Here is a 25,732-nt window from a genome sequence, read left to right on the forward strand (position 1 = left end):
TGAACACTGCATTCGCATTTTCTTTGATGTTAAGCCACTTCAGCAATTTAGGTTTTATTAAACTTTAGCCAGATAAACTCATGCTGTAAGGTATATTGTATAAAGACCTGATGATTTGAAAACAACCTTAATCTTTTTGGTTTCTTTCCCTCCTGTCCCATTTGGCTCTCAAGAGCAATAATCTTTATTTATTTATGTATTTTTTAACATTATTATTTTTAAAAATTTATCAGATGTCCTTAGCTATATTTCCAGCACCATCTTAAGGAGGATATATTCTCCTTTAGCATCTTGTAACTCATGATAAATTGAAATAACCTTATCATAAAAATTTTAAATACGTTTAATCTAAAATTCTTCCTAGATGTTGCTTTAGCCTCTAGCTTAATCTTTAAATGCAGTATATTTCTTTGTAGCTAGAACCTGGCTTATTTTATATTTACTCAGACACTTGTAATATATTAGAGCTTTATCCAGCTGTTGGTTTAGTCTGCTTGGTCACCTGTTTTCCATCTCCTACTAGTATATTAGAAAATTTAATCTGGTCATCCATTCTGCAAATGTTTCTCTGAAGAATATCAAGTCCTCCTAAATACTTTTGAGCTTTACATTCTTTTCTATTGAATCTACTATTTCCCTGTATTTCTGCCCATTTATTTTCTTTAAATTCATTTACTTTGTTTTTCAGGTTATCTTCCTTTCTTTCTTTAGAATTTTAAGTGCCATCTGTTTATGATCACACTCAGGGAGGCTGCCTTTCACCTTTAAGTCCTCAACCAAGGCCTTTCTGAATATAGACCTAGGAGATAGGAAACCCTGCATTCTAATTTCTGGTCCTTGATTCTTATTCCATTTTGGCCTCCTATTGTGTCTGCTTGGGCTTACAACTGGTAAAATGAGGATATTACTAATACGTTTCTTAATTAAAGTGTAGGAAATTATTTTGATTAGAGTTTAGACAGATTTCAGAGAAACCTAAGCTGACACTGATTATCTTGCAGACACTAACAGACCCCAGCATGTAAACATCTGCTTCAAAATCAGTGGAAAATAGCATGATGATTTTTATTATACAAGATGAAATAGATTTTGAATGCCTTATCTAAGCATGCATGAATTATTTTAAGCAGTATTTTAAGTTCTGCTGAATTCTTTAAATGCCTAGATTTAACATTAAAAAAAAACAGAATAGAGTAACAGTTTAGAAAGGTTTTCCACTAGTAAGTAAGAGAAGCTAAAACACAGATTGCAATAAAGTAATATTCTGAGGCCAAATCTTAGTGTGATGTGTATTGGCCACTGGTTTCTCAGCCCTATCAGACTAATGTCCCCTCGTTTCAACTTTTTGTTATACTCATTTTACTATCCTGAAATGACGTTCAGAGATGATTTAACCTATTTCTAAAAGTTCAACATTATTCCTTAACTTTAATTTAAAGGAGGAGTTAAAAGGAAAGTAGTTTATAATAAAATATTTCTCGCAATATGTTAATGTTCAAATATAACTATACTAGAAGACATAATGTGATTATCAGAAATAAGAAAAAAATTTGGTTTTAAGAACATTAAAGACATATAAAACAATCCACATAAGTACTGGCTAAAATGATAGAGCAGGAGTACTGAGGGATAACCAAGTAAAAACCACTATTGGAATAAATAATGACAGATCGGACTTATTTATATATAAATTTTTAAAATAGTAAATAATCAAAATTAAATTAGGAATAAAGCCAGAATCAACTGGGGAGAAAGTGAGAAAGTATGATATCCACAAAAATGAACTGGCCCTTGGTTTTAAGTTTAATGTCAAAATGATTCCCTATGGGATAACATGCAATGCAATAGTAATGCATTGCACAGGAGAAAGAAATCCCACTAAACATCAGGATGTATATTTATCCTCCAATACTTAAAAAAGACCTTGCAGACCATACGCCTTCAGAAGCAATGTGGACTAGAAGATGGATTAGAAGAAGAAATGGCAATCAAGACATTACAGAGAACACAGACATAAAGAACAAACTAGTGGTTACCAGTGGGCAAAAGGAAAGGGGGAAGGGGCACGATAGGGGTATGGGATTAAGCGATACAAACTACTTTGTATAAAATAAATAAGCAACAAGGATATATTGTGCAGCAAAGGGAAATAGAGCCATTATTTTGTAGTATGGAGTATAATTTATAAAAATATTGAATCACTATGTTGCATACCTGAAACTAATCTAGTATTGTAAACTGACTATACTTCAATAAAAAAGACATTATGGAGACATTGTGGCAGATCTCTAGGGAGTTCTTAAATCATTCCAGGTGTTTATTTTTTACCTAAAAATTAACATAGGCTTCTTTTTGTTGTATCATACATCATTTTACATATATAGGAGATCAATAATATAAAATATTTTAGCAGAAATTTTATTAATGATTTGAGGTGTGATTCCTATAATTGTCTGCAAATTTAATAATATTTTGTTCCAACATTGTTTTAAAAAGATTCAAATATCTTCATTTATATGTTTGCATGTGACAGCTACAAACACAGACTGTAACCTGAAGTCTGAAATTTTGTACTGGCAACTCAGATAACACAAGTAGTGTATCTCCAAGTGATTTGGTTTTCCAAAATGGTGAACAACTTTTGGTAAAGTTATGAACAAAAAAAAGTAAAAATCTTCATTCTATGTGGCAGTTGTAGCTCTGAAAGTTTCAGTGTATATTAAAATATGTGAAACAAGTTCAAGGCTCAGATCATTATAAATAGGCTTTTCACCTACATGAATGCCCGTTGGGACATCTGGGTCAATTTTTCATGGTGAGAGAATAGACACCTCCCATCACTGTAACAAACAAAAATTCCCCCACAGATGCCTCTAGGGTGAAGTACTGTTACAGTGTGAAAAGTATGCTTAAGGGTTTGAAATACAATTTAAGTATATACCTGAGCTCAGTGTTATATAATTTCATGTCAATATCCCTGTGTGCAGTAAAGTCACCTAAGCAGTGAAAATATGACATTAGAGTTGGGAAAAAGACAATATCTAAGAAATCTGAAGTCCTAGAATATTTTACAAATTTAAATATTAAGATATAGGCTGGGAATGTAGCCATAGAATGATACAAGAAAGGAGAAACTCTTTGGAGCATTTCTTGACTCTCTATAAGCAACAGACAATAGGTTCATCTCAAAAGAATATGTAGCTGGCCAGTGTACTTATCCTCAACTAAGGGGCCCAGGGTCTTGGCACAGTGCCAGATTGTCTTCGTAAGAAAGGAATGTGAGAAGTGACTAGCGTTGGTCAAAGAGTCCAAATTTCCAGGAATAAGATCTGGGTATCTAATGTATAGCATGGTTAAAAAAAAAAAAAAGATGTAACCAGGTGCTGCCAACCCCAGACAAGTCTTATTTACCCAACTATGGTCACTTCAATTTTAAGTTATGTTTGCCAAAGCATTCTTCTGCTGTGTTTTTTTTCCCCCTCAAAAAGTGGTCAGCCTTAAATCTAAATAAAAGGGAGAAAAAAGAAAGGAAAGATTTAAAACTCTCCCATAGGAGCCAAATTTTTCAATATAGTCCACATAACACACACATACACACACACACACACACACACACACACACACACACACACACACACACACACACACACACACACACACACACACCCATACACATAAATGACATTTGTCCTTCTCATTGTTACCTGAAATTCCTGTCTGGACTTAACTCTCAGAATCTCTGGGAAGCATCTCATACATGTAATAGAAGCATATGAAGAACACAACTGGCTTGTCACTTGTTATGGCACAGAGAAGGGAGTAATACGAATTGGAGCAGGCTAGACAGCCATTCAGAAGTTTCATGGCCAACATGATTTTAACCTTCCTTGAATAATTCCTAAATTATAAAAGTCCTTCCGTGAATAATTCTTAAATTATAAAAAAAGAAATTCTTGAGAAACTTTGAAAGTAGAATTTAGCCAATAATAGGGAGTAGAGTTCGTTCTTTTATTCCAGCCTTTAATGAAAGAAGCCAGTTAACAGCTAAAGCTGTCATCTGCTCTCTGGGTGCACACCTAGGGCACCATCTTATCCTTGGATACTCACATGCCTCTCCATATGTCAGATGGTGAACAGGTATCAGCCAGCTGCATTTAGTCACATCTGAATCAGGGTCACAATGGTCATGGATTACTAACAGGTCATTCAAGACCATCTCTTTCTTAATTTTTCCTGATATTGCTTTTACAAATACTTTCCAATTTTTTAGGGCCTTTTAATCATATCAAGTCAAGCCTCCTGGGATCCACGTCGGATTCAAACCTCAACAAATACAGCACCATTAACAAGATTCCACAGCTCACTCTGAATTTTTCAGATGTCAAAACTGAAAAAAAGAACACATCCCCTCCTTCTTCAGATAAAACCATTATTGCACCCAAAGTTAAAGATCGAACACACAATGTGACAGAGAAAGTTACCCAGGTAGGACACGATTTTACTATCAATTTTAACTGTTTTTAAAGTTATTTTCTGCACCATAAAACTCATTCCTTTTCCTATGAATGAATATTAAGAGAGGTAAGCCATTTATTTGCACTCCAATTTCTCAGAAGTTGGGTGACCCTCTAATGTAATAGATAAATAAAACTACAGACTATGATTTTATCTATTGCAAGACTAAGCAAAAATGGGCTGGCTTGGTTTTCTTGTTCCTTTTGTTGCAGAAGTGGTTAACCAGCTATTCATCATGTTTGGGCATTTATTGTTTTGCTGCCAACTCTTGCATTATTAAAGCATGTGTTTTTTTTTAATATAATGGATGTGTCTATCGAAGGTTTAGGCAACTAATTGGGATTTACTCTTAACTGTGGCCCTCTTTTTGCACTTACACTACTAAGTAGAGTCAGGTATAAGTCAGTGGAATTGGGGAAAAGAACTGTCTGAGTTGATGAAAAGTCAGAGTGAAACAATATATTTCACAGGAACAATATTTTATTGTTTTTTAAAAAAAATATTGCAAGTTGAACTAAGGTAAAAAGGTACTGTCTAGCAAGAGTCCTGTTTTAAAGAATAAAGAAAAATGATTTGTATTTATTATATCAAAATACCAACCTAAGCAGTACCCAGCTTTTGCTTACAATGCACTTACATTGTTGGGAATTCATGAGTCTAAAATTTGTGCCAAGTAAACAGTTTTTGTTTTTTTACAAACAATTTAACCTAGTATATTTGCTTAGCAAATCTTTTTATAAACAGTCACAATATAAAGATAAACTTGACCCCAATCTCTATCCCAAGCATTTAAGATTTTACATTAATATAGTTTTTTGTAATTGTAATCACTACAAACAACACTATAGTAGTTTGTAAATAATGTCTTAAATGTGAGCTAAAATAGCTATGTAAAGACCATGAGTCAGTTGTAAATAGACCTGAGTAGTCTCTATTTATTTGAGATGAGACATTATACATGCCATACTCAAATATATATTTTGATATTTATGTAGTAATTAGTCTTTCTACCCTTGGCATTTTGTTTTTCTCAACTTATACTTAGTAAACTGGGCCCAACAGTGATAAATGAATAGTCTACTGTTATTTGTGTTGTACTGACACCGTTTTGATAGCTTTGAATTTTACTTGCAATTAACTCAAAAAATATATTATTTGTAGACCATAATCATCATATGGATATATAGAAAGAGATTTTAGAAATTGAACAGTAGGCTGGTTGCAGATATTAGGGTCAGGGTCCTGCCAGTAGCGTAAGTGAGTAAAGTAGTCATGGTAGCACAGCAGGCATGGTAGGGGCTACAGGGACTTACAGAGCCCAGAGTCCCTCCTGAGCAGATGGCTGCCACTCATCTCCAGCTAACTGTGGTCATGCAAGAATGCATGACCAATGTTTTCAAATCTTCCAATTTTAAAAAGAATCTAGAAATCCAGAATTTAAGATAAACTCTTTATTTCTAAAAGTTGGCAAACTAATTCAAAATGCTTTTATAGGCCAAACAAAACATACCTAAGGCCTGTGGGCAGCCAAGTTTGATCTTTGCAAAGTTTTCATGAGCTTGGTTCACTGCAGGGCCTACCTTATCCTGCCACCTTCAGCAGGTCCACTGTGCCAGGAGGAGATGAATGTACACATGGATCGGAGGTGGCACCTCTACTGGGACTTTCTGAGCCTGGTGAGAGGAAACATTTATACCAATAGCGCTAATGAAATCGTGGTGTTAAAGAATACAGGAACACAGGTCGAGGGAAAGTAATTATACTTTAAGGGAGGAAATTTCAGAGAAGAAAAACAGATGAGATGGGACATTTAAGATGGATCCAGAAGGTTACTTATCAAACTGGGTAGTGAGTGATGTTTAAAAGCATAACTCAGAGTCGCATGCTCTTGTGCTTTAATTCTGGCTAAGTCATTTATTGTGACATGGAGGCAAGTTTTAGTGATGACAAAACTTATTTCTCAGTGTTGATATAAGAATTAAATAGAATGATGTGTGGAAAGTGTTCATCAAGGTGCTATGTACATGGCAAGCAACATCAACCATTATTCTGTTTATTAATGTTCTTGTATGACTTCTCCTGGCCCTCTGCACTATCGCTGCAGGATCCTTTTATCTACACCCTGCCATGACCTAGTAAAACACCTGGCAGAGTAGAGTTCATGAACGTTTACTGAAGGAAGGAAGGCAAGAGAAGTTGACCAAGCAGACAAGGGAAGGGGTGAGAATCCCAGGTAGAGGAAACAGCAAGAACAAAGTTGTAGAGGCACGAAAGTCCACGTGCCTTCTCCTAACAAGTAGGTTCTTGAGCCAGGGAGTTGCTAGGCTGGGCAGGGGCTTGTTACAGATTGGGGAGCTGCTGGAACTTTCCCCTCTAGATGGTTCTTCAATACCTTTCTCCTCAAGTGCCTTGGGGGTTTGAGTAAAATGCAACAGCTGCCATCAAAAGGTGAGCATTCTTTTAAGGTCTCATGCTTTCTCTTTAAAATCCTGTGACTTTCATATTTAGCTCCATAACATTACAATACTTGTTTTAACATTGAAAAAAATGTTTAAAACTGTTACTTACCACTGAGGGACACTGAGGTCCACAACAAAGCCCCATAGTTTTCCTACAGTTTCTTATACTTCACCCAAGTCATCATGGAGTGCCCCTCCCCACAGCCTCCCAACTACCCCAGGCTGAGGAGCAGGCAAAAAACCTTTCGAAGGTGGGCTTCCCTGGTGGCGCAGCGGTTGAGAGTCCGCATGCCGATGCAGGGGATGCGGGTTCGTGCCCCGGTCCGGGACGATCCCACATGCCGTGGAGCGGCTGGGTCCGTGAGCCATGGCCGCTGAGCCTGCGCGTCCGGAGCCTGTGCTCCGCAACGGGAGAGGCCACAACACTTTTTTTTTTTTTTTCACTTTTTTTTTAACAATGTACAAGATACAGTGATAGGAAGGAGATTCTGGAGACAGAACACTTAAGTAGCTATGGTTCTGGCCAGAAATGATGAGGGACTGGAAAAAAATTGAGACTGAAAATTAGAAAGAAGGGGATATGTAGGCTCGCTCTATCTTCTTTTTAGGCCCCCTTTAGCTCTTAGTAGCAAAGCTTCCAGTTGTCAACATGTCAAACCAAACAAGGTGGAGATCAAATACTGAGACATTCCTCCTGCAAACGTAGCCTCTGGAAATTTTTTTAAGCACTTGAAAGCAGAGCGAGCCTATAACTATTTTCTCATTTAGTGTTTGTGAAGTTTCCTGATTGTAGCTATCTCTGGAATCCCCATATTCACAACATATAGTATCACTTGCCTCCTAGTCTCTAGAAATAATTTTGTAGTGACTCAGAAATTTTACTATTACCTTTGTTAGGACTACATGGAAATCCTCCTTGTCAAGATATTCTCAACATATTTGCTGTAGGCAGCCAGCAGTATTTCCGTTATCTAATGTTCTAATATGTTTTATTCCCTTGATGGACTTGTACGGTAATCCTTTTTTCAAAAGATATCAGGGCTTTGTTCATCAGTCATTCAATAAGGATTTTTAAACACTCCTCTGAGCACAAACAATAGAGCAGACATCAAGAAAAAAAAAGGCATAAATGAAAGAAACAATTCATCTCTGTTCATTGTTATACTCTCTCACCATTTGGATCTTATCTCTGTTGTACTTTGGCTAATTATTAATTAGCCAGTTAGTTGTTTGCCTCCCCAGCTAGATTGAGTTTATTGAGCAGGGACCATGTTGCTATCCATTCATCTATTCATTCATTCATGCATCTGTGTATTTTTTTATTCACTCAACAAGCATTTATTGAGAGCTAGTATGTACAGTGTTAGGTTCCGGGAATTCATATTAAAAGGCAAATTCTCCGCCTTCAAGAAGTGATGGAGACAGACAAGTTCGGTACATAGGCATTGTAATGCAATGTGAAGTATTACACTATAGGTAAACTCAGAGAGCAGAGAGTGCTGGGAGAGGAAACATTGCCTATATTGGGAGGTTGGGGTGGTGATTGGGAAATATAAACTCTTAGATGAGTTTTGAAACTTGAGAATTTTCTGAGATTGTGTGTTAGAATCTGGAGTGGGGCACATCTGAGATTGTGTGTTAGAATCTGGAGTGGGGCACATTTGGGAAACTGTGAATACCAATGGATGAATGAAGCATGAGGTGTTTGTATTACTAGAGCCTAACGTAAGACACAGCACCTAAGAATCTTAAAAAATTCAGAAATGCACCACCAAAGGTGTTGGAGAGAATTAAGCAAGAGTAAATCTGTGGGTAAAAAATTCCCAAGGCAAATGCTTGCCTTCCAAACTCTTCCCTCAAGCAAGATTCTCATTCTTGCTGTTGTTTTAGGTCCAAAGATTCCTTTCAGTGGCTGGTCTGAGAGGCCAAACTTCTGCATGCATCAGCTCTTTATGTCATATTCCACCTGACCTTCTCTATTCATTGAAGGAAGTAGAAAATAACTCTCAGAGGATGTGGGTTTTTTCTTCCTTAACTACAATCCACCTGGTACAGGCAAATGTGTAGTAGGGTCCACTTTGGGGAAGTGAGGCCTTGGTTGGATAATTACTACCAAATTCCAGTGGAGTGATGGAGAGAAAACAATGAATTGGAAGAAATGTACGGGTGAAGAGCAAAGATCTGCTTTCACCGTGCGATTGCATTTCTCAGTAAAGGATCAAATTCTTGGCTGTATCTGCCCCCTTTTAAATAAAAGTAAACCAAACTTTTACACTCTCATATCATTTCATTATTTTTGAGGCTAGTTCTAGTTCAGATGTTATGCTGAGCTTTAGGATAAAATGTATCATTTTGTTGTCACATTTAGCTCTTACAAATTTTGTACTAGATCACTCTCCCTAGACAGGCATAAGAATGTCAGAAGGTTTAAGAAGATGGCATTGTGGGTTTCAAATCTTTATTGGCCAGTCACATAAGGCTCTATCAGTCAGTGCTGTAACAGAATGCAAGTAATAGAAGCCTGAGTGAAACCACTTTAAGCAAAAAATGAAAGGAGGAGGGTCAGCTTATAGGGTCACATAACCGAAAAGTGCAGGGGCAGATCTGCTTTGGGCCACAGCTACATTCATTGTTTGAACAGCTGATGACATTCTCTCCTCTCAGCCTTGCTTTCTTCTGTATTGACTTCATGCTACATCTGATGGAAGCAAGGTCCTTAGACTCTTCTGTCTTAGCTAATACTCACAGTTGGTGATCTGATGGGAAAGGCTTTCTCTCCACCAGTGTCCATATCAATTCCCGAGATAGTGGACTCTGATTGGCCAACCTGAGTCCTGTGCTCAGCCTTGTGGTGGAAGAAGTATAGCCCTTGACTGCGGACCACACCAGAAAAAAGCAGCGGGAAAGGAAGGGCTCTAAGGAAAGAAAACAAAACAACAGTGGCCCATTGTGTAGATGAAGATAAGAATTCAGACTAACAGCATCTCACACACACACACACACACACACACACACACACACACACACACACAATAAATGCACATTATATGCTGGGTAGGCTCTAGAGACACAGAAGTATAAAACCTAGTACCAGTATTCAAGGGGTTATAAACTACTTGGAGAAAAATATTACAGCAACATATAATAATAGCATTTGCAAATGCTAATATAATAAGTACTACAAGATCATATTATGAAACTAAAGGTAGTTTGAGTGTCCTTTATATACAGTACTGGCCAAATTATGAGCAAATAGTTCCGCAACTTATTATTTTACTACTTAAAAGAAATGTCTAGTGAACTTAATAGAAACCCATATTGTGGTCATCAGAAAGACATATGATGAAGAAAAGAATTACTACTAGTCCACAACTATAGTTTTCTTATAGCTTTACTAAGGAGAATACTCAAAATAATTAGTTTCAGGAGTAATCACTAAGAGACTTAGGTCACAAGAGAGAAATTTCTGAATGTTTAAAAGGCCATATAATTTTGAAATCTACATAGAACCTTAAACCTAAAATAAATTCCCATTATCTGGGTTTTATTTAAGTATATTATTGGCGTGAAAATAGAATTATGATAGATTTAATAATAGGTGACACTGATGGAGCATTTACTCTATGCCAGGCTCTATGCTAAGTGGTTTAACAGATTATCAGTTTTAATCCACATAACACTCCGTGAGTTGGTACTATTATTATCATCTCTAGTTCATAGAAGAGGAATCAAGCTTAGGAAGAAGGAAGCAACTTACCTAGGTCACACAATAGATGGTGAAAGTGGGCTTCAGACCGAGATCATCTGACTCGAAGAGTGAAGATCTTAATCTCTAAAGTACATCCTCTTTAATTCTGTTTTGTTTTCTTATCTGTCCCCTAAATCTACTCAGAAGTTAGCATGGCATTGGGAAATACCTGTAACATTTGGCTGTATGGCAAAATATCCTAATCTAAATGTTTACTAGTAACTGATTAGAGAAGTGAGTCTACAGAAATAAGGAAGAGAATGTGGTATATTTTCTCTAAAACTCCTCAAACTCTGCAAAAAGCAGCTGAATAAAACCATCATTCAGGATGCATTATCTCTTGTTTAAGTTCATATCCCATTTTTCTTTTTTTTTTGTTTAACATCTTTATTGGAGTATAATTTCTTTACAATGGTGTGTTAGTTTCTGCTTTATGACAAAGTGAATCAGCTATACATATACATATATCCTCATATCTCCTCCCTCTTGTGTCTCCCTCCCACCCTCCTTATAACACATCACTAGGTGGTCACAAAGCACCGAGCTGATCTCCCTGTACTATGCAGCTGTGCTTTACACTAGCTATCTATTTGACATTTGGTAGTGTATATAAATCCATGCCACTCTCTCACTTCGTCCCAGCTTACCTTTCCCCCTCCCCATGTCCATTCTCTACGTCTGCATCTTTATTCCTGTCCTGCCCCTAGGTTCTTCAGAAACTTTTTTTTTTTTTAGATTCCATATATGTGTGTTAGCATACGGTATGTGTTTTTCTTTTTCTGACTTACTTCACTCTGTATGACAGACTCTAGGTCCATCCACCTCACTCCAAATAACTCAATATCGTTTCTTTTTATGGCTAATATTCCATTGTATATATGTGCTACGTCTTCTTTACGCATTTATCTGTTGATGGACACTTAGGTTGCTTCCATGTCCTGGCTACTGTAAATAGAGATCAGTGAACATTGTGGTACATGACTCTTTTTGAATTATGATTTTCTCAGGGTATATGCCCAGTAGTGAGATTGCTGGGTCGTATGGTAGTTCTATTTTTAGTTTTTTAAGGAACCTCCGTACTGTTCTCCATAGTGGCTATATCAATTTACATTCCCACCAACAGTGCAAGAGGGTTCTCTTTTCTCCACACCCTCTCCAGCATTTATTGTTTGTAGATTTTTTATGATGACCATTCTGACTGGCGTGAGGTGATACCTCACTGTAGTTCTGATTTGCATTTCTCTAATGATTAGTGATGTTGAGCATCCTTTCATGTGTTTGTTGGCAATCTGTATATCTTTGGAGAAATGTTTATTTAGGTCTTCTGCCCATTTTTGGATTGGGTTGTTTGTTTTTTTGATATTGAGCTGCATGTGCTGCTTATAAATTTTGGAGATTAATCCTTTGTCTGTTGCTTCGTTTGCAAATATTTACTCCCATTCTGAGGGTTGTCTTTTCATCTTGTTTATGGTTTCCTTTGCTGTGCAAAAGCTTTGAAGTTTCATTAGGTCCCATTTCTTTATTTTTGTTTTTATTTCCATTTCTCTATGAGGTGGGTCAAAAAGGATCTTGCTGCTGTGATTAATGTCATAGAGTGGTCTGCCTATGTTTTGCTCTCAGAGTTTTATAAGGTCTGGCCTTACATTTAGGTCTTTAATCCATTTTGGTTTATTTTTGTGTATGGTGTTAGGGAGTGTTCTGATTTCATTCTTTTACATGTAGCTGTCCAGATTTCCCAGCACCACTTATTGAAGAGGCTGTCTTTTCTCCATTGTATATTCTTCCTTCCTTTTTCAAAAATAAGGTGACCATAGGTGTGTGGGTTTATCTCTGGGCTTTCTATACTGTTCCATTGATTTGTATTTCTGTTTTTGTGCCAGTACCATACTGTCTCGATTACTGTAGCTTTGTAGTATAGTCAGAAGTCCTGGAGCCTGATTCCTCCAGCTCTGTTTTTCTTTCACCAGATTGCTTTGGCTATTCAGGGTCTTTTGTGTTTCCATACAAAGTGAAATTTTCTGTTCTAGTTCTGTGAAAAATGCCATTGGTAGTTTGATAGGGATTGCAATGAATCTGTAGATTGCTTTGGGTACAATAGTCATTTTCACAATGTGGATTCGTCCTATCCAACACCATGGTATATCTCTCCATCTCTTTGTGCCATCTTTAATTTCTTTCATCATGGCTTATAGTTTTCTGCATACAGGTCTTTTGTCTCCTTAGGTAGGTGTATTCCTAGGTATTTATTCTTTTTGCTGCAATGATAAATGGGAGCGTTTCCTTAATTTCTCTTTCAGATTTTTCATCATTAGTGTACAGGAATGCAAGAGATTTCTGTGCATTAATTTTGTATCCTGCTACTTTACCACATTCATTGATTAGCTCTAGTAGTTTTCTGGTAGCATCTTTAGGATACTCTATGTATAGTATCATCTCATCTGCACTGACAGCTTTACTTCTTCTTTTCCAATTTGGATTGCTTTTATTTCTTTTTCATCTCTGATTGCTGTGGCTAAAACTTCCAAAACTATATTGAACAATAGTGGTGAGAGTGGACAACCTTGTCTTGTTCCTGATCTTGGAGGAAATGGTTTCAGTTTTTCACCATTGGGAACAATGTTGACTGTGGGTTTGTCATATATGGCCTTTATTATGTTGAGGTAAATACCCTCTATGCCTACTTTCTGGAGGATTTTTATCATAAATGGGTGTTCAATTTTGTCGAAAGCTTTTTCTGCATCTATTAAGATGATCATATGGTTTTTATCCTTCAGTTTGTTGTATGGTCTATCACATTGATTGATTTGAATATATTGAAGAATCCTTTCATTCCTGGGGTAAACTCCACTTGATCATGGTATATGCTCCTTTCAATGTGCTGTTGGATTCTGTTTGCTAATATTTTGTTGAGGATTTTTGCATCTATGTTCATCAGTGATATTGGCCTCTAGTTTTCTTTCATGGTGACATCTTTGTCTGGTTTTGGTATCAGGGTGATGGTGACCTCGTAGAATGAGTTTGGGAGTGTTTCTCCCTCTGCTTTATTTTGAAAGAGTTTGAGAATGATAGGTGTTAGCTCTTCTCTAAATGTTTGATAGAATTCACCTGTGAAGCCATCTGGTCCTGGGCTTTTGTTTGTTGGAAGATTTTTAATCACAGTCTCAATTTCAGTGCTTTTGATTGTCTGTTCATATTTTCTATTTCTTCCTGGTTCAGTCTTGGAAAGTTGTGGTTTTCTAAGAATTTGTCCATTTCTTCCAGGTTGTCCATTTTATTGGCATATAGTTGCTTGTAGTAATCTCTTATGATCCTTTGTATTTCTGCAGTGTCAGTTGTTACTTCTCCTTTTTCATTTCTAATTCTATTGATTTGAGTCTTCTCCCTTTTCTTCTTGATTAGTCTAGTAATGGTTTATCAACTTTGTTTATCTTCTCAAAGAACCAGGTTTTAGTTTTATTGATCTTTGCTGTTGTTTCCTTCATTTCTTTTTCATTTATTTCTGCTCTGATTTTTATGATTTCTTTCCTTCTGCTAACTTTGTGATTTTTTTGTTCTTCTTTCTCTGATTGCTTTAGGTGTAAAGTTAGGTTGTTTATTTGGGGTGTTTCTTGTTTCTTGAGGTAGGATTGTATTGCTATAAACTTCCCTCCCAGAACTGCTTTTGCTGCATCCCATAAGTTTTGGGTCATCGTGTTTTCATTGTCATTTGTTTCTAGGTATTTTTTGATTTCCTCTTTGATTTCTTCAGTGATCTCTTGGTTATTTAGTAGTGTATTGTTTAGCCTCCATGTGTTTGTATTTTTTACAGTTTTTTTTTTCCTTTAATTGTTATCTAGTCTTACAGCATTGTGGTCAGAAAAGATAGTGGATATGATTTCAATTTTCTTAAATTTCAATTTTCTTAAATTTTCTTAAATTTCTTAAATTTCTTAAAGGCTTGATTTGTGACCCAAGATATGATATATCCTGGAAAATGTTCCATGAGCACTTGAGAAGAAAGTGTATTCTGTTGTTTTGGAATGGAATGTCCTGTAAATATCAATTAAGTCGATCTTGTTTAATGTATCATTTAAAGCTTGTGTTTCCTTATTTATTTTCATTTTGGATGTTCTGTCCATTGGTGAAAGTGAGGTGTTAAAGTCCCCTACTTTGATTGTGTTACTGTCAATTTCCCCTTTTATGGCTGTTAGCATCTGTCTTATGTATTGAGGTGCTCCTATGTTGGGTGCATAAATATTTACAATTGTTATATCTTCTTCTTCGATCAATCCCTTGATCATTATGTAGTGTCCTTCTTTGTCTCTTCTGATAGTCTTTATTTTAAAGTCTATTATGTACGATATGAGAATTGCTACTCCAGCTTTCTTTTGATTTCCATTTGCATGGAATATCTTATTCCACCCCCTCACTTTCAGTCTGTATGTGTCCCTAGGTCTGAAGTGGGTCTCTTGTAGACAGCATATATACGGGTCTTGTTTTTGTATCCATTCAGCCAGTCTATATCTTTTGATGGAGCGTTTAATCCATTTACATTTAAGGTAGTTATTGATATGTATGTTCCTATTACCATTTTCTTAACTGATTTTGGTTTGTTATTGTAGGCCTTTTCCTTCTTTTGTGTTTCTTGCCTAGAGAAGTTTATTTAGCATTTGTTGTAAAGCTGGTTTGGTGATGCTGAATTCTCTTAGCTTTTGCTTTTCTGTAAAGGTTTTAATTTCTCCGTCGAATATGAATGAGATCCTTGCTGGGTAGAGTAATCTTGATTGTAGGTTTTTCCCTTTCATCACTTTAAGTATGTCCTGCCACGCCCCTTTGGCTTGCAGAGTTTCTGCTGAAAGATTAGCTGTTAACCTTATGTGGATTCCCTTGTATATTATTTGTTGTTTTTCCCTTGCTGCTTTTAATATTTTTTCTTTGTATTTAATTTTTGATAGTTTGATTAATATGTGTCTTTGTGTGTTTCTCCTTGGATTTATCCTGTATGGGACTCTCTGCGCTTCCTGGACTTGATTGACAATTTCCTTTCCCATATTAGGGAAGTTTTCAACTATAATCTCTTCAAATATTTTCTCAGTCCCCTTTCTTCTCTTCTTCTTCTGGGACCCCTATAATTCAAATGTTGGTGCATTTAATGTTGTCCCAGGTCTCTGAGGCGGTCCTCAGTTCTTTTCCTTCTTTTTTCTTTATTCTGCTCTGCGGGAGTTATTTCCACTATTTTATCTTCCAAGTCACTTATCCATTCTTCTGCCTCAGTTATTCTGTTATTGTTTCCTTCTAGAGAATTTTTTATTTCATTGATTGTGTTGTTCATCATTGTATGTTTGCTCTTTAGTTCTTCTAGGTCCTTGTTAAACGTTTCTTGCATTTTCTCCATTCTATTTCCAAGATTTTGGATGCTCTTTACTATCATTACTCTGAATTCTTTTTCAGGTAGACTGCCTATTTCTTCTTCATTTGTTTGGTCTGGTGGGTTTTTACCTTGATCCTTCATCTGCTGTGTGTTTCTCTGTCTTCTCATTTTGCTTAACTTACTGTGTTTGGGGTCTCCTTTTTGCAGGCTCCAGGTTCACAGTTCCCGTTGTTTCTGGTGTCTCCCCCGAGTGTCTAAGGTTGTTTCAGTTGGTTGTATAGGCTTCCTGGTGGAGGGGGCTGGTGCGTGTGTTCTGGTGGATGAGGCTGGATCTTGTCTTTCTGATGGGCAGGACCATACCCCGTGGTGTGTTTTGGGGTGTCTGTGACCTTATTATGATTTTAGGCAGCCTCTCTGCTAATGTGTGGGGTTGTGTTCCTGTCTTGCTAGTTGTTTGGCAGTAGGTGGCCAGCACTGTAGCTTGCGTTCGTTGAGTGGAGGTGGGTCTTAGCGTTGAGATGGAAATGTCAGGCAGAGCTTTCACCATTTGATATTACGTGGAGCTGGGAGGTCTCTGGTGGACCAATGTCCTGAAATTGGCTCTCCCACATCAGAGGCACAGGCCTGACACCCAGCCAGAGCACAAATACCCTGTCAGCCACATGGCCAGGTACGTGGGCAGTTTTTTGCCTTTTGGGAAGTCTGAGGTCTTCTGCAGCATTCAGTAGGTGTTCTGTAGGAGTTGTTCCACACGTAGATGTATTTCTGATGTATTTGTGGGGAGGAAGGTGATCTCTTTGTCTTATTTCTCCACCATCTTGAAGGTCTCCCCATATCCCATTTTTCTTAAGCTAATTTTTGATTATGATGAAATTTTTTTTTATTGGTGGCATGCCACTTGGATGCAGGAAAAGCAAAATTACACTGATATTGCTGACATAAAGAGCTCTAAGTATTAGCTTTTCACTTTTCACTGAATTTTGTCCATTGTAAATATGCTCATTATCTCTTCATGATTCAGTGTTCTCAATTTATACTTACTTTTGACAGAAATCCAAAACAATATTTGTAATTCAGTACTTCTTTAGAAATGGAGATTGATTTGTAATGGAGAGATAGCATTGATTTCATATTATTTGCTAATGTTTAAAATTATAAATGTGTGTAATTTGTGTATATCAATTATACTTCAGTAAAGCTAAAGAAAATATATATCATCTCAGGTAAATAGTACAAACTTTCTTAATGCTTTCTGTAGTTTCCCTCAAACTAGATAAACTTATTCCTAAATTTTCTTCTTTGACAGTATTAAAAAATATCTTCTAGATGCAACTACAAATTAAAAATACTTTTCAATAGTAATGTCATTTTAATTATGACTCCAATTCAGACTCTGACACCAGCTGGGTGTTCTACACAATTCAACTCAATTCTGACACTATCTACCCAGAGATAGCATCAGAGGCCACAGATTAAAGGCTCAGTCCCTCAAGACTGTCCCCCACTTCAGATGTCAATTGCAATACAAGTATCACCTGTGCTTCTGACCAACTGGCTTTAAACTGAAGGCTCCCATGACCCCCTCCGTCAGTTAGATTAACTTGCTAGAGACTCACAGAATTCAGGAAACCTGTTTACTCACTAGATTACCAATGTATTACAAAAGATATTAAAGGATACAAATCAACAGCCAGATGAAGAGATACATAGGGTGAGATCCTGAATGAAGGAGCTTATGTCCCTGTGGTGCTTGGGCCCAGCATGATGGCACAAGGAAGACTTCTGTTTCACCAGCCTGGAAGCTCTCAGAACCCCCTCCTTTTAGGGTTTTTATTGAGGCTTCATTACATGGGCATGATTAATTAATTCATTGGCTATTGTCTATGTATTCAACCTCCAGCCCTTCTCCCCACCCTGGAGATCAGGAGTGGGACTGACAGTTCCAACCGTTTAATCAAGAGGTTGATTCCACTGTTGACCAACCCCCATCCTTAGCTGACTTAGAAGCTTTCCAAAAGTCATCTCACTGACATAACAAATGACAACTTATCTCTCTCAGCATGTAGGAAATTCCAAAGATTTAAGAGTTCTGTGCCAGGAATGAGGACTAAGACCAAATATATATTTCTCATTATAAATCGCAATATCACAGTCATGAATTAAAAATAACACTTAGGACTTCCCTGGTGGCGCAGTGGTTGAGAGTCTGCCTGCCGATGCAGGGGACACGGGTTCATGCCCCAGTCCGGGAGGATCCCACATGCCGCGGAGCCGCTGGGCCCATGAGCCATGGCCGCTGAGCCTGCGCGTCCGGAGCCTGTGCTCCGCAATGGGAGAGGCCACAACAGTGAGAGGCCCGCGTACCACAAAAAAAATAAAAATAACACTTAATTGAAAAGTCTATTTTTTCAACAGTTATTTTTATAAAGCCTCATTGATTCTTCACTCTTGAAATTACAAAAAACAACATTCACAATACTTCTACAGTATGATTTAAGTGTTTTCCTAAACCTCATTGTTTGCCTAAACTAAGTATCCTGCAAACCTCAATAAAACTGTACAGATCATCTTGAACTGCCAGAAATAGTAACAAACACAAAATTCCAAATTAAATTTGAAATGCAGTGCAGGAGTCCCAAATTGCCTCTGAACACTTCCAATTTAATGTGACATTAATTTTGCATCTATTATCTTACTGTTATTTATAGAATACCATCAAACTTGGTTCAGCAAAACAGAAATCACCATCCAATATTTTCCTCCTATTCTGGATTTGGTCTGTGTCTATACATGCAAATTGAAATGAAAAACAATATATGTGGGTACTGCAAGTAGGAGTAAAGCACATTCATCAGGATAATTATTGATTCAATCTTTGTGAGTGCTTACTAAATGTAAGTCAAAGTCTTATGTACAATGGTGATACAAAAATGTATAAGTCAACGTCCTTGCCTTTGGTGGCCTTTGATTGAATGCAAATCTTTGATCTTTGAGATCCTGGATTATGTCTTCTAGTTCTCTCTGGGCAAATAAATATATAATCTAGGGAATGATGAGGAAAAGATAAAAACTATAGACATGTAAGTAGCAATTGACTACTGCAAACATGTTGTGTGCTATATAGATATTAAACGTAAAATAAGGATGCTATTTTGAAAACACGTGTGTAATTTTAAAAAGTAAAAGATTAATTTTCTATTTTCACTAATTACTATATGCACATCAAAATTCATCACTTGCTGACATATTTGAAATTAAAATAAAGTTTCTTGGGCTTTCCTGGTGGCGCAGTGGTTGAGAGTCCGCCTGCCGATGCAGGGGACACGGGTTTGTGCCCCGGTCCGGGAGGATCCCACATGTCGTGGAGCAGCTGGGCCCGTGAGCCATGGCCGCTGAGCCTGCGCGTCACGAGCCTGTGCTCCACAATGGGAGAGGCCACAACAGTGAGAGGCCTGCCAAAAAAAATAATAATAATAAAAATAAAATAAATAAATAAAGTTTCTTTCCAGTTTTAAAAATCTTAATTAGCTCAAAAGTTATACTTCTCTATATTCTAAATGATGAAGGAATAACATCCCTGGTAGCCGCTGACTAAGAGCCATAGCTTGTAAAGCAATCATTTATGTACAAATTGCTTTTAAAAAGCACCTGTTTGGTTTTGTACATTCATCAGACATTTTTAAATGAAAGGAGGAAAAATACCCCTTTCCTTTAAAAGTTCTGTCAGCCAAAGAAACCAGATTGAAAATAGATGCTTGAAATAAAGAAGTAAAATACCAGTGGTCAGAATAGACAGGTAAAAATAATTTTGCTTAGCATACATAGCAATCGCCTGGTTGCTATGGCAACCAAGACAAAGATTGCAGCTATCTGTTGCCAAGGTGGTTCAGTTTGTATCCCCCCAGTCAGTATAAGCCTTGGGTTAAAGTCAAACTCTGGAGCAGAAAGGAAGCACTGGACAGAGAGTTCCTTTGTTCTTTTGCCCTCATGGCCTAGGGGTTGGGACAAACAAAATTCAAGGTGGGTTGGCTACTGAGAGTGGGCAGAAGCAGTAATTTTTCATGTTTCATAGGATGAGAATTAATTATTTTTATCAGGTATGGAAATTCAGAGCAGACATGGCATTTTCACATACCCAAGCAACCCAAGGTCTTGTAATGTTAAGTAGCTGTGGACTGTTCCTTGAGTTAGGAAGTGAATTCAACCATGGAATCTAATTTGAAGGAAATCCCAAATAAGAAAGTAAAATAAAATAAAAGGTCTCATTGGTTATCTTGGTGGTGAAATTGTGAGTAATATATTTTTCTCTTTAGCTCTACTTCTCTGTATTGTGCTAATCTCATTTATAATGGAAAATATGTAGTTAGATATAAACCCACTGAAACTCAATTGCTCCGAAAGAGTTCATTAAAAAGCAGTTAATCTTCACAGAATTTTAAAATTTAAAGGACACTTAAATATCATCTTGCCCAGGTTTTTGGTTTATTTTTTTAAACTCTTTGATCAATGGAATCATCTGGAATTAAATCTCTCTCTCTCTCTCTCTCTCTCTCTCTGTGTGTCCTCCCACCCCCTGGAAATTCAGTAATTTTCAATGGAACCTGAGGATTGTGACTTTTTAACAATTCTCATTCTATTTGCAGCCTCTACTCCCACATTATTAAGATCAGGCAAATTTGGGAAACATGGGTGTAGCCCAATCTTTCCATTCTGCCTGTAAAGTTAAAGCTGAAAAAAGAACCCAGTAGAGACCTAGCGTTTGTATTTCCTCATTGTTATTGTACATTATCACTCGTTCTGTAGATTTCTCAATGAGGTAACTGGTTCAGTTATATATTCTTATGATGTTTTAATTACAGTGTATTTGTTTTTGAAATAAAAACATGTTCAAGCTTACTTACACAACTCATATTGGAGAAACAGGCTTACTGCCATATTGATTTCTCGTGTAAACCCTCTAAGAAACAATGTCCATTTAAGGGTTTGCCTAGGCCAGAGTGCTTCAAGTGTCTTCCTCAAAACATGGGTCTCACAATTGTTTCCTAGAAGAAGCTTTTCTTAGTCAAGTAATACCTGCTCCCCCAAGAAATTAACATGGCAAATTAACACAAAAGTTCTGTGAAGTCCTAAATTAAAGAAATCTGAAAAAAAATTTTACCCAACACTTCTCAAACATTTTTGATGACAGAATTCATTTTTAATTTGCCTTTTTCTTTTTATAACATCTATTGATATCGTGAATTCATATTTGAGGAAAGATTTTTTGTTTTTTTTTTTGTTTTTTTTTTTTTTGCGGTACGCGGGCCTCTCACTGTTGTGGCCTCTCCCGTTGCGGAGCACAGGCTCCGGACGCGCAGGCTCAGAGGCCATGGCTCACGGACCCAGCCGCTCCGCGGCATGTGGGATCTTCCCAGACCGGGGCACGAACCCGCATCCCCTGCATCGGCAGGCGGACTCTCAACCACTGCACCACCAGGGAAGCCCGAGGAAAGATTTTTTAGGAAATACTAGCCTAGACAAAATGTTTTTTCACAGATAACTGTGAGCACTATATGTTCAACTCAAACATGGATGTGTTAGAAATTTTTTTAATTTTTAAAAGAAAGAGGGTTAGGACAAGCATGAGGTAATACTGGTGGGAAGGAGGTAGTACATAATAGGAAGTACATTTTTCTTCCTTGTTTTAGTGAAGTCCACTCAGGTTTTTTTCCTAACAATGTACCAAATATAGAACTCAGTACAGAAGAGCTGGAAAAAATACCGTATATATTTCCTTCTCTGTTCTAAATACCATGTTTATTTCCTTTTCTGTTTTAAATATTCGTTATATGTATACCTGTATTTTGAAGCCTACTCTTTTAGATTCAATTAGGTAGAAATGGAAAAATGTGGGATGCAGGGTCATACATAAAAATTGTCTAATTCTTTCTTCTGAGAGTAGCATAGCTAAAGCTGGCCATAGGCTGAGAATGGAAAAACCTCTCTTTCTGCCCCTTGTTCCAGTGTCCTGAGGTTGGTGGCACTAAGGATGTTACTGTAATGGTGGGAACAGAGACAAGGTGGTCTGTGGTGTGAGAACCAGGGCACATAATCATGCTACTTTCCGTACTTCCTTGGCTCCTTTATTTCCTTTTGGTGTCTCAGTTCTCCTTTTCAGATGTGGCAGAACATATTAAAAAAGGATCTGCAGGCAGATCTAGTTTCTGGTGCCTGTTGATCCTTCTTTCATTTGAAGTGAAGAGTCAAGCTGAGAAATCCCTATACCATTGTGAGGAACACAGGCTTAATTTTCAGGTCACGGCAACAACATTAGGTGAGACTGAGCAACGCAAGCCAAAAGGGAAAAAGAATGTATTGATAGTAGAGAGGAATTTTCTGGTGCTGTTTCTTGGTTGAATGGCAGTTGTCAGTTGAGCTGTACAATCCTGTTTCAGGTGATAAGGTGTCATTTGTAAATTATGCCCATAGCTGTATTCATTATTCATGGGTTGGTATTGGCAAAGAATGATTTCAGGCGCCCAAGTGTTCCTACCTGCAGGCACCTGAATTACTTCCAAAATTGACTACTCTATTACCTGTCAGGCCCTTTCATTTTTTCTACCACTGTCTGATCCTACCAGCCTACTTTTTGTTTCCAGTGAAGAAAGACTTCTTTCCTTTTCCTAGGCTTTCTGCCTTAGGAATGAATGAAAAAATTCTGATGAACAGAGAACTTTAATGCTAGTAAATGAACAACTGCAAGCATGAGATTTCAGTATAAGGTTAACTTTAAAACAAAAGTATTTTCCAAAGAATAAGTATTACTGTCCACTCTACACAATCTATTACTTAAAGTGAGTAAAAACTAAGGTATGAACTGCTGGATATTTAAAAAGAGAGAGTTCATTACCGTATTTTTGCATTTTAGAATTGTTTTATATTGTTTTTATAATAAATTAGAATAACCCCTCAGCTTAGTCTTCTGATTAGCCATTTTAAGATTTTGAATATGTTTCTTACACAGATTACCCCAAATTTGTCTGCATTTTGAATCCAAACTACTCCTTTAGAATTACTCAGGTAGAGAGGGGAAAACGATCAGTGTGCAGGGAGGTTGAAGGAGTCTCGCTTTGAAGGCAGTTTTGTTCCATCCTGAATCGTGAAACTCCCTTTTTTTAAGTTCAGGGAAAACAACAGAGACACAGGTTCCTTAGTTCCTATTTCTTTTCCATGCAGTGATCTTCTCTGGCGTATCAAACTGCCAAGAAAAGAATTATCGCACGTTGGATAAATTAGGGTTCATCCTAACAGTGTGGTCTTCTGGTTTCTTTGCCATGTTTCTGACTCGGCAATAAAGAAAACATAGAATGTAATAGAGAGAAATACTGTAGTGCTGCCTTGAAGGAAACCTCCTTTATAAAATAAAAATTGTCAATGAGATTGTTCCAATAGTCTATTATCTGCCTCGGGTATAGGACAGAAAATTATCTTTGTGGGGAAGCGAACAACTTTTTTAGCACAGTCACTGAAATTTAAACTGATATTACTCTTTCGTTCTGAGAATATTCTCAGAAAAAAAGAATCTAATGCTATTTTTGTGCCAGCAGGTTCAAATGTAAAATTTATATTAATTGTTGAGAAGAGACACAATATACAAGAACATAAAAAAGCAACAAAGAAAGTGGTGAACTTCTGTTTCTTAAGAAATTGATTTTATCATTGAAAGAAAGAATTCCTAAATGTTATCAAGAACAGTAATTCATATTGCAGAACCTCTTTCATTGTATGTAAAATTGAAGCTCATATCAAAAGACCATAGCAAAACACAGAAATATATGCCTCATGGATGGAGGAAATAACCTGAAACTTGATTTAGGCAGCATGGCCCATTGTCCACAGTATTTGAAGAGGTTACAGTGTAAAGTTTTGAAATTATTGGTTGTAATGGAAGACTTTTGTTAAAATATTTTTGATGTAGTTAACACACACACATCTCTCGTTCCCACCCATATGGTATATTAAATTATCTATTTTAAAATCTATAAAATTCAAGAATGAAATTTGAAAACATACTAAGATCAGAAATATACTTTGTTATTTGTTCTGAATTCTATTTTTATTTCCACAGCTGATGGAGAGTTAATTCCTTATTAATAGGAATTAATCCTCATCCCCAACTCTTGAGAATAAACTCAGAGCACAATTATTAGCACATGACAGTTTTAGGAGTTTTAAGTTACAACGTGTGAAAATTAACCTGCTAGTAGTTGCGATATAATTATATTCAACTGGCACTTGGTATTCAGTTTGTGTTCCAGAAAACATTAAGAACAGACTTTGAAGTTTGCAGGGAAGTATTTATTTTAGTGTAGTTATCCAGTAGAGGAAGGAAAGATTCCTGATTAATCTGTATAAAGCCCAGGAGAACCTGCTTCTGCAGCATTTTTAATTTCCCAAGGTTCTGTAGCTGCACAAAGTAACAGACCAATAACATCATTCTCTTCTCTTGCTTTGTTAATGCTTAACCTTAGTGACCTGCTGCACACCTTGATTCTGGTTCAACCTGTGAGCTTAATGTATTTATTTACAAGTACTGGAATTGTTTGAAACAGTTATTCCCAACACTGTCTTAGAAAACTTTAATGGGTAAATTCCTTTTTTGTACTAGAACCCACATGAACTAACTTTCATATATACTTTGGAATCAACTTTTCTCATCTTCCTGGAAAGCAAACACACACACACACACACACACACACACACACACACACACACACACACTCTCTCTCTCTCTCTCTCTCTCTCTCTCTCTCTCTCTCTCTCTCTCTCTCTCTCTGTAGAAGACATTTGAATATTCCCTCTCCCGAAAGCCCTCTAACACTATGTGTGCTTTCCCACTTTCCTGCAAGCACATACTGTCTGCTCTGGGCAAACAGTCTCCTTTAAGTTCCACTCGCCCTGCTTATGACAAGACCTGGAGGTTTGTTTGCAGTGATCCTTAGACTTACAATATTACCATCCTTTTCTCTGTATATCAAATCCTACCCATTTCTGAGATCCATATCATCTCCAGGTAAATTTGTCAGGCTTCCCAGCTTGCATTGACCTCTCCCATCTTTAATCTAAGAATACTTGGTTTATTTTCACACAACCAAATGATTTATTTCCACGATGCTTTGTATTTCTTGGTAAATGGATAAATGGTAGATTGATAGATATATAGATATTTGTGTATATGCATGAGTTTATGAGTTTCTTTCATCTTCTTAACTATACCTTGAGAAATAGAATTTACCACATCTTTTAAAAATATACCCCAAAGAACCTAGCACACTGATCATTTGGTAATCAGACTAGACTAGATAAAATGTCATTTATATGGTACATTCTTCATATGCACAAGAGAAGATTCTAACTTCTGATAATGCTTTTTTGGTAAGAAGGAATAAGGACCTCATATGTCCATTCATTTAACATTATTGAGTTCCTTATAAGTTCCAGGCAGGTCAAATAAGACACATGGAAGTTAACTGTATTCCTCCTTTTATATACTCTGTCTTTTTTACCAATGAGGAAAGAGGCAGGAAATGATAGGGAGTCGGTGTGCCGGACAGCACACCTTGAGGTGGACCAGTCTGGGCTTAACTGTAAGAGGTTGAGACTCTGATACCATTAGTTTCT

General features: G+C 36.9%; 1 protein-coding gene across 2 annotated transcripts in view; it reads left to right on the top strand.

The window, feature by feature from the left end:
• The window catches only part of KCNH7 (potassium voltage-gated channel subfamily H member 7), a gene marked incomplete at both ends in the record, with an annotated part of 452,727 nt that overhangs the window by 333,758 nt on the left and 93,237 nt on the right, over positions 1 to 25,732 (top strand). For both annotated transcript variants that reach the window (XM_082658650.1, XM_082658649.1), the window contains one exon: positions 4,271 to 4,485. In XM_082658650.1, the coding sequence (XP_082514776.1) occupies positions 4,271 to 4,485 (215 nt within the window). The remainder of the gene's footprint in view (positions 1 to 4,270; positions 4,486 to 25,732) is intronic.

This window comes from Grampus griseus, assembly GCF_964374135.1.
Source record: "Grampus griseus genome assembly, chromosome: 7".
Lineage (NCBI taxonomy): Eukaryota > Metazoa > Chordata > Mammalia > Artiodactyla > Delphinidae > Grampus > Grampus griseus.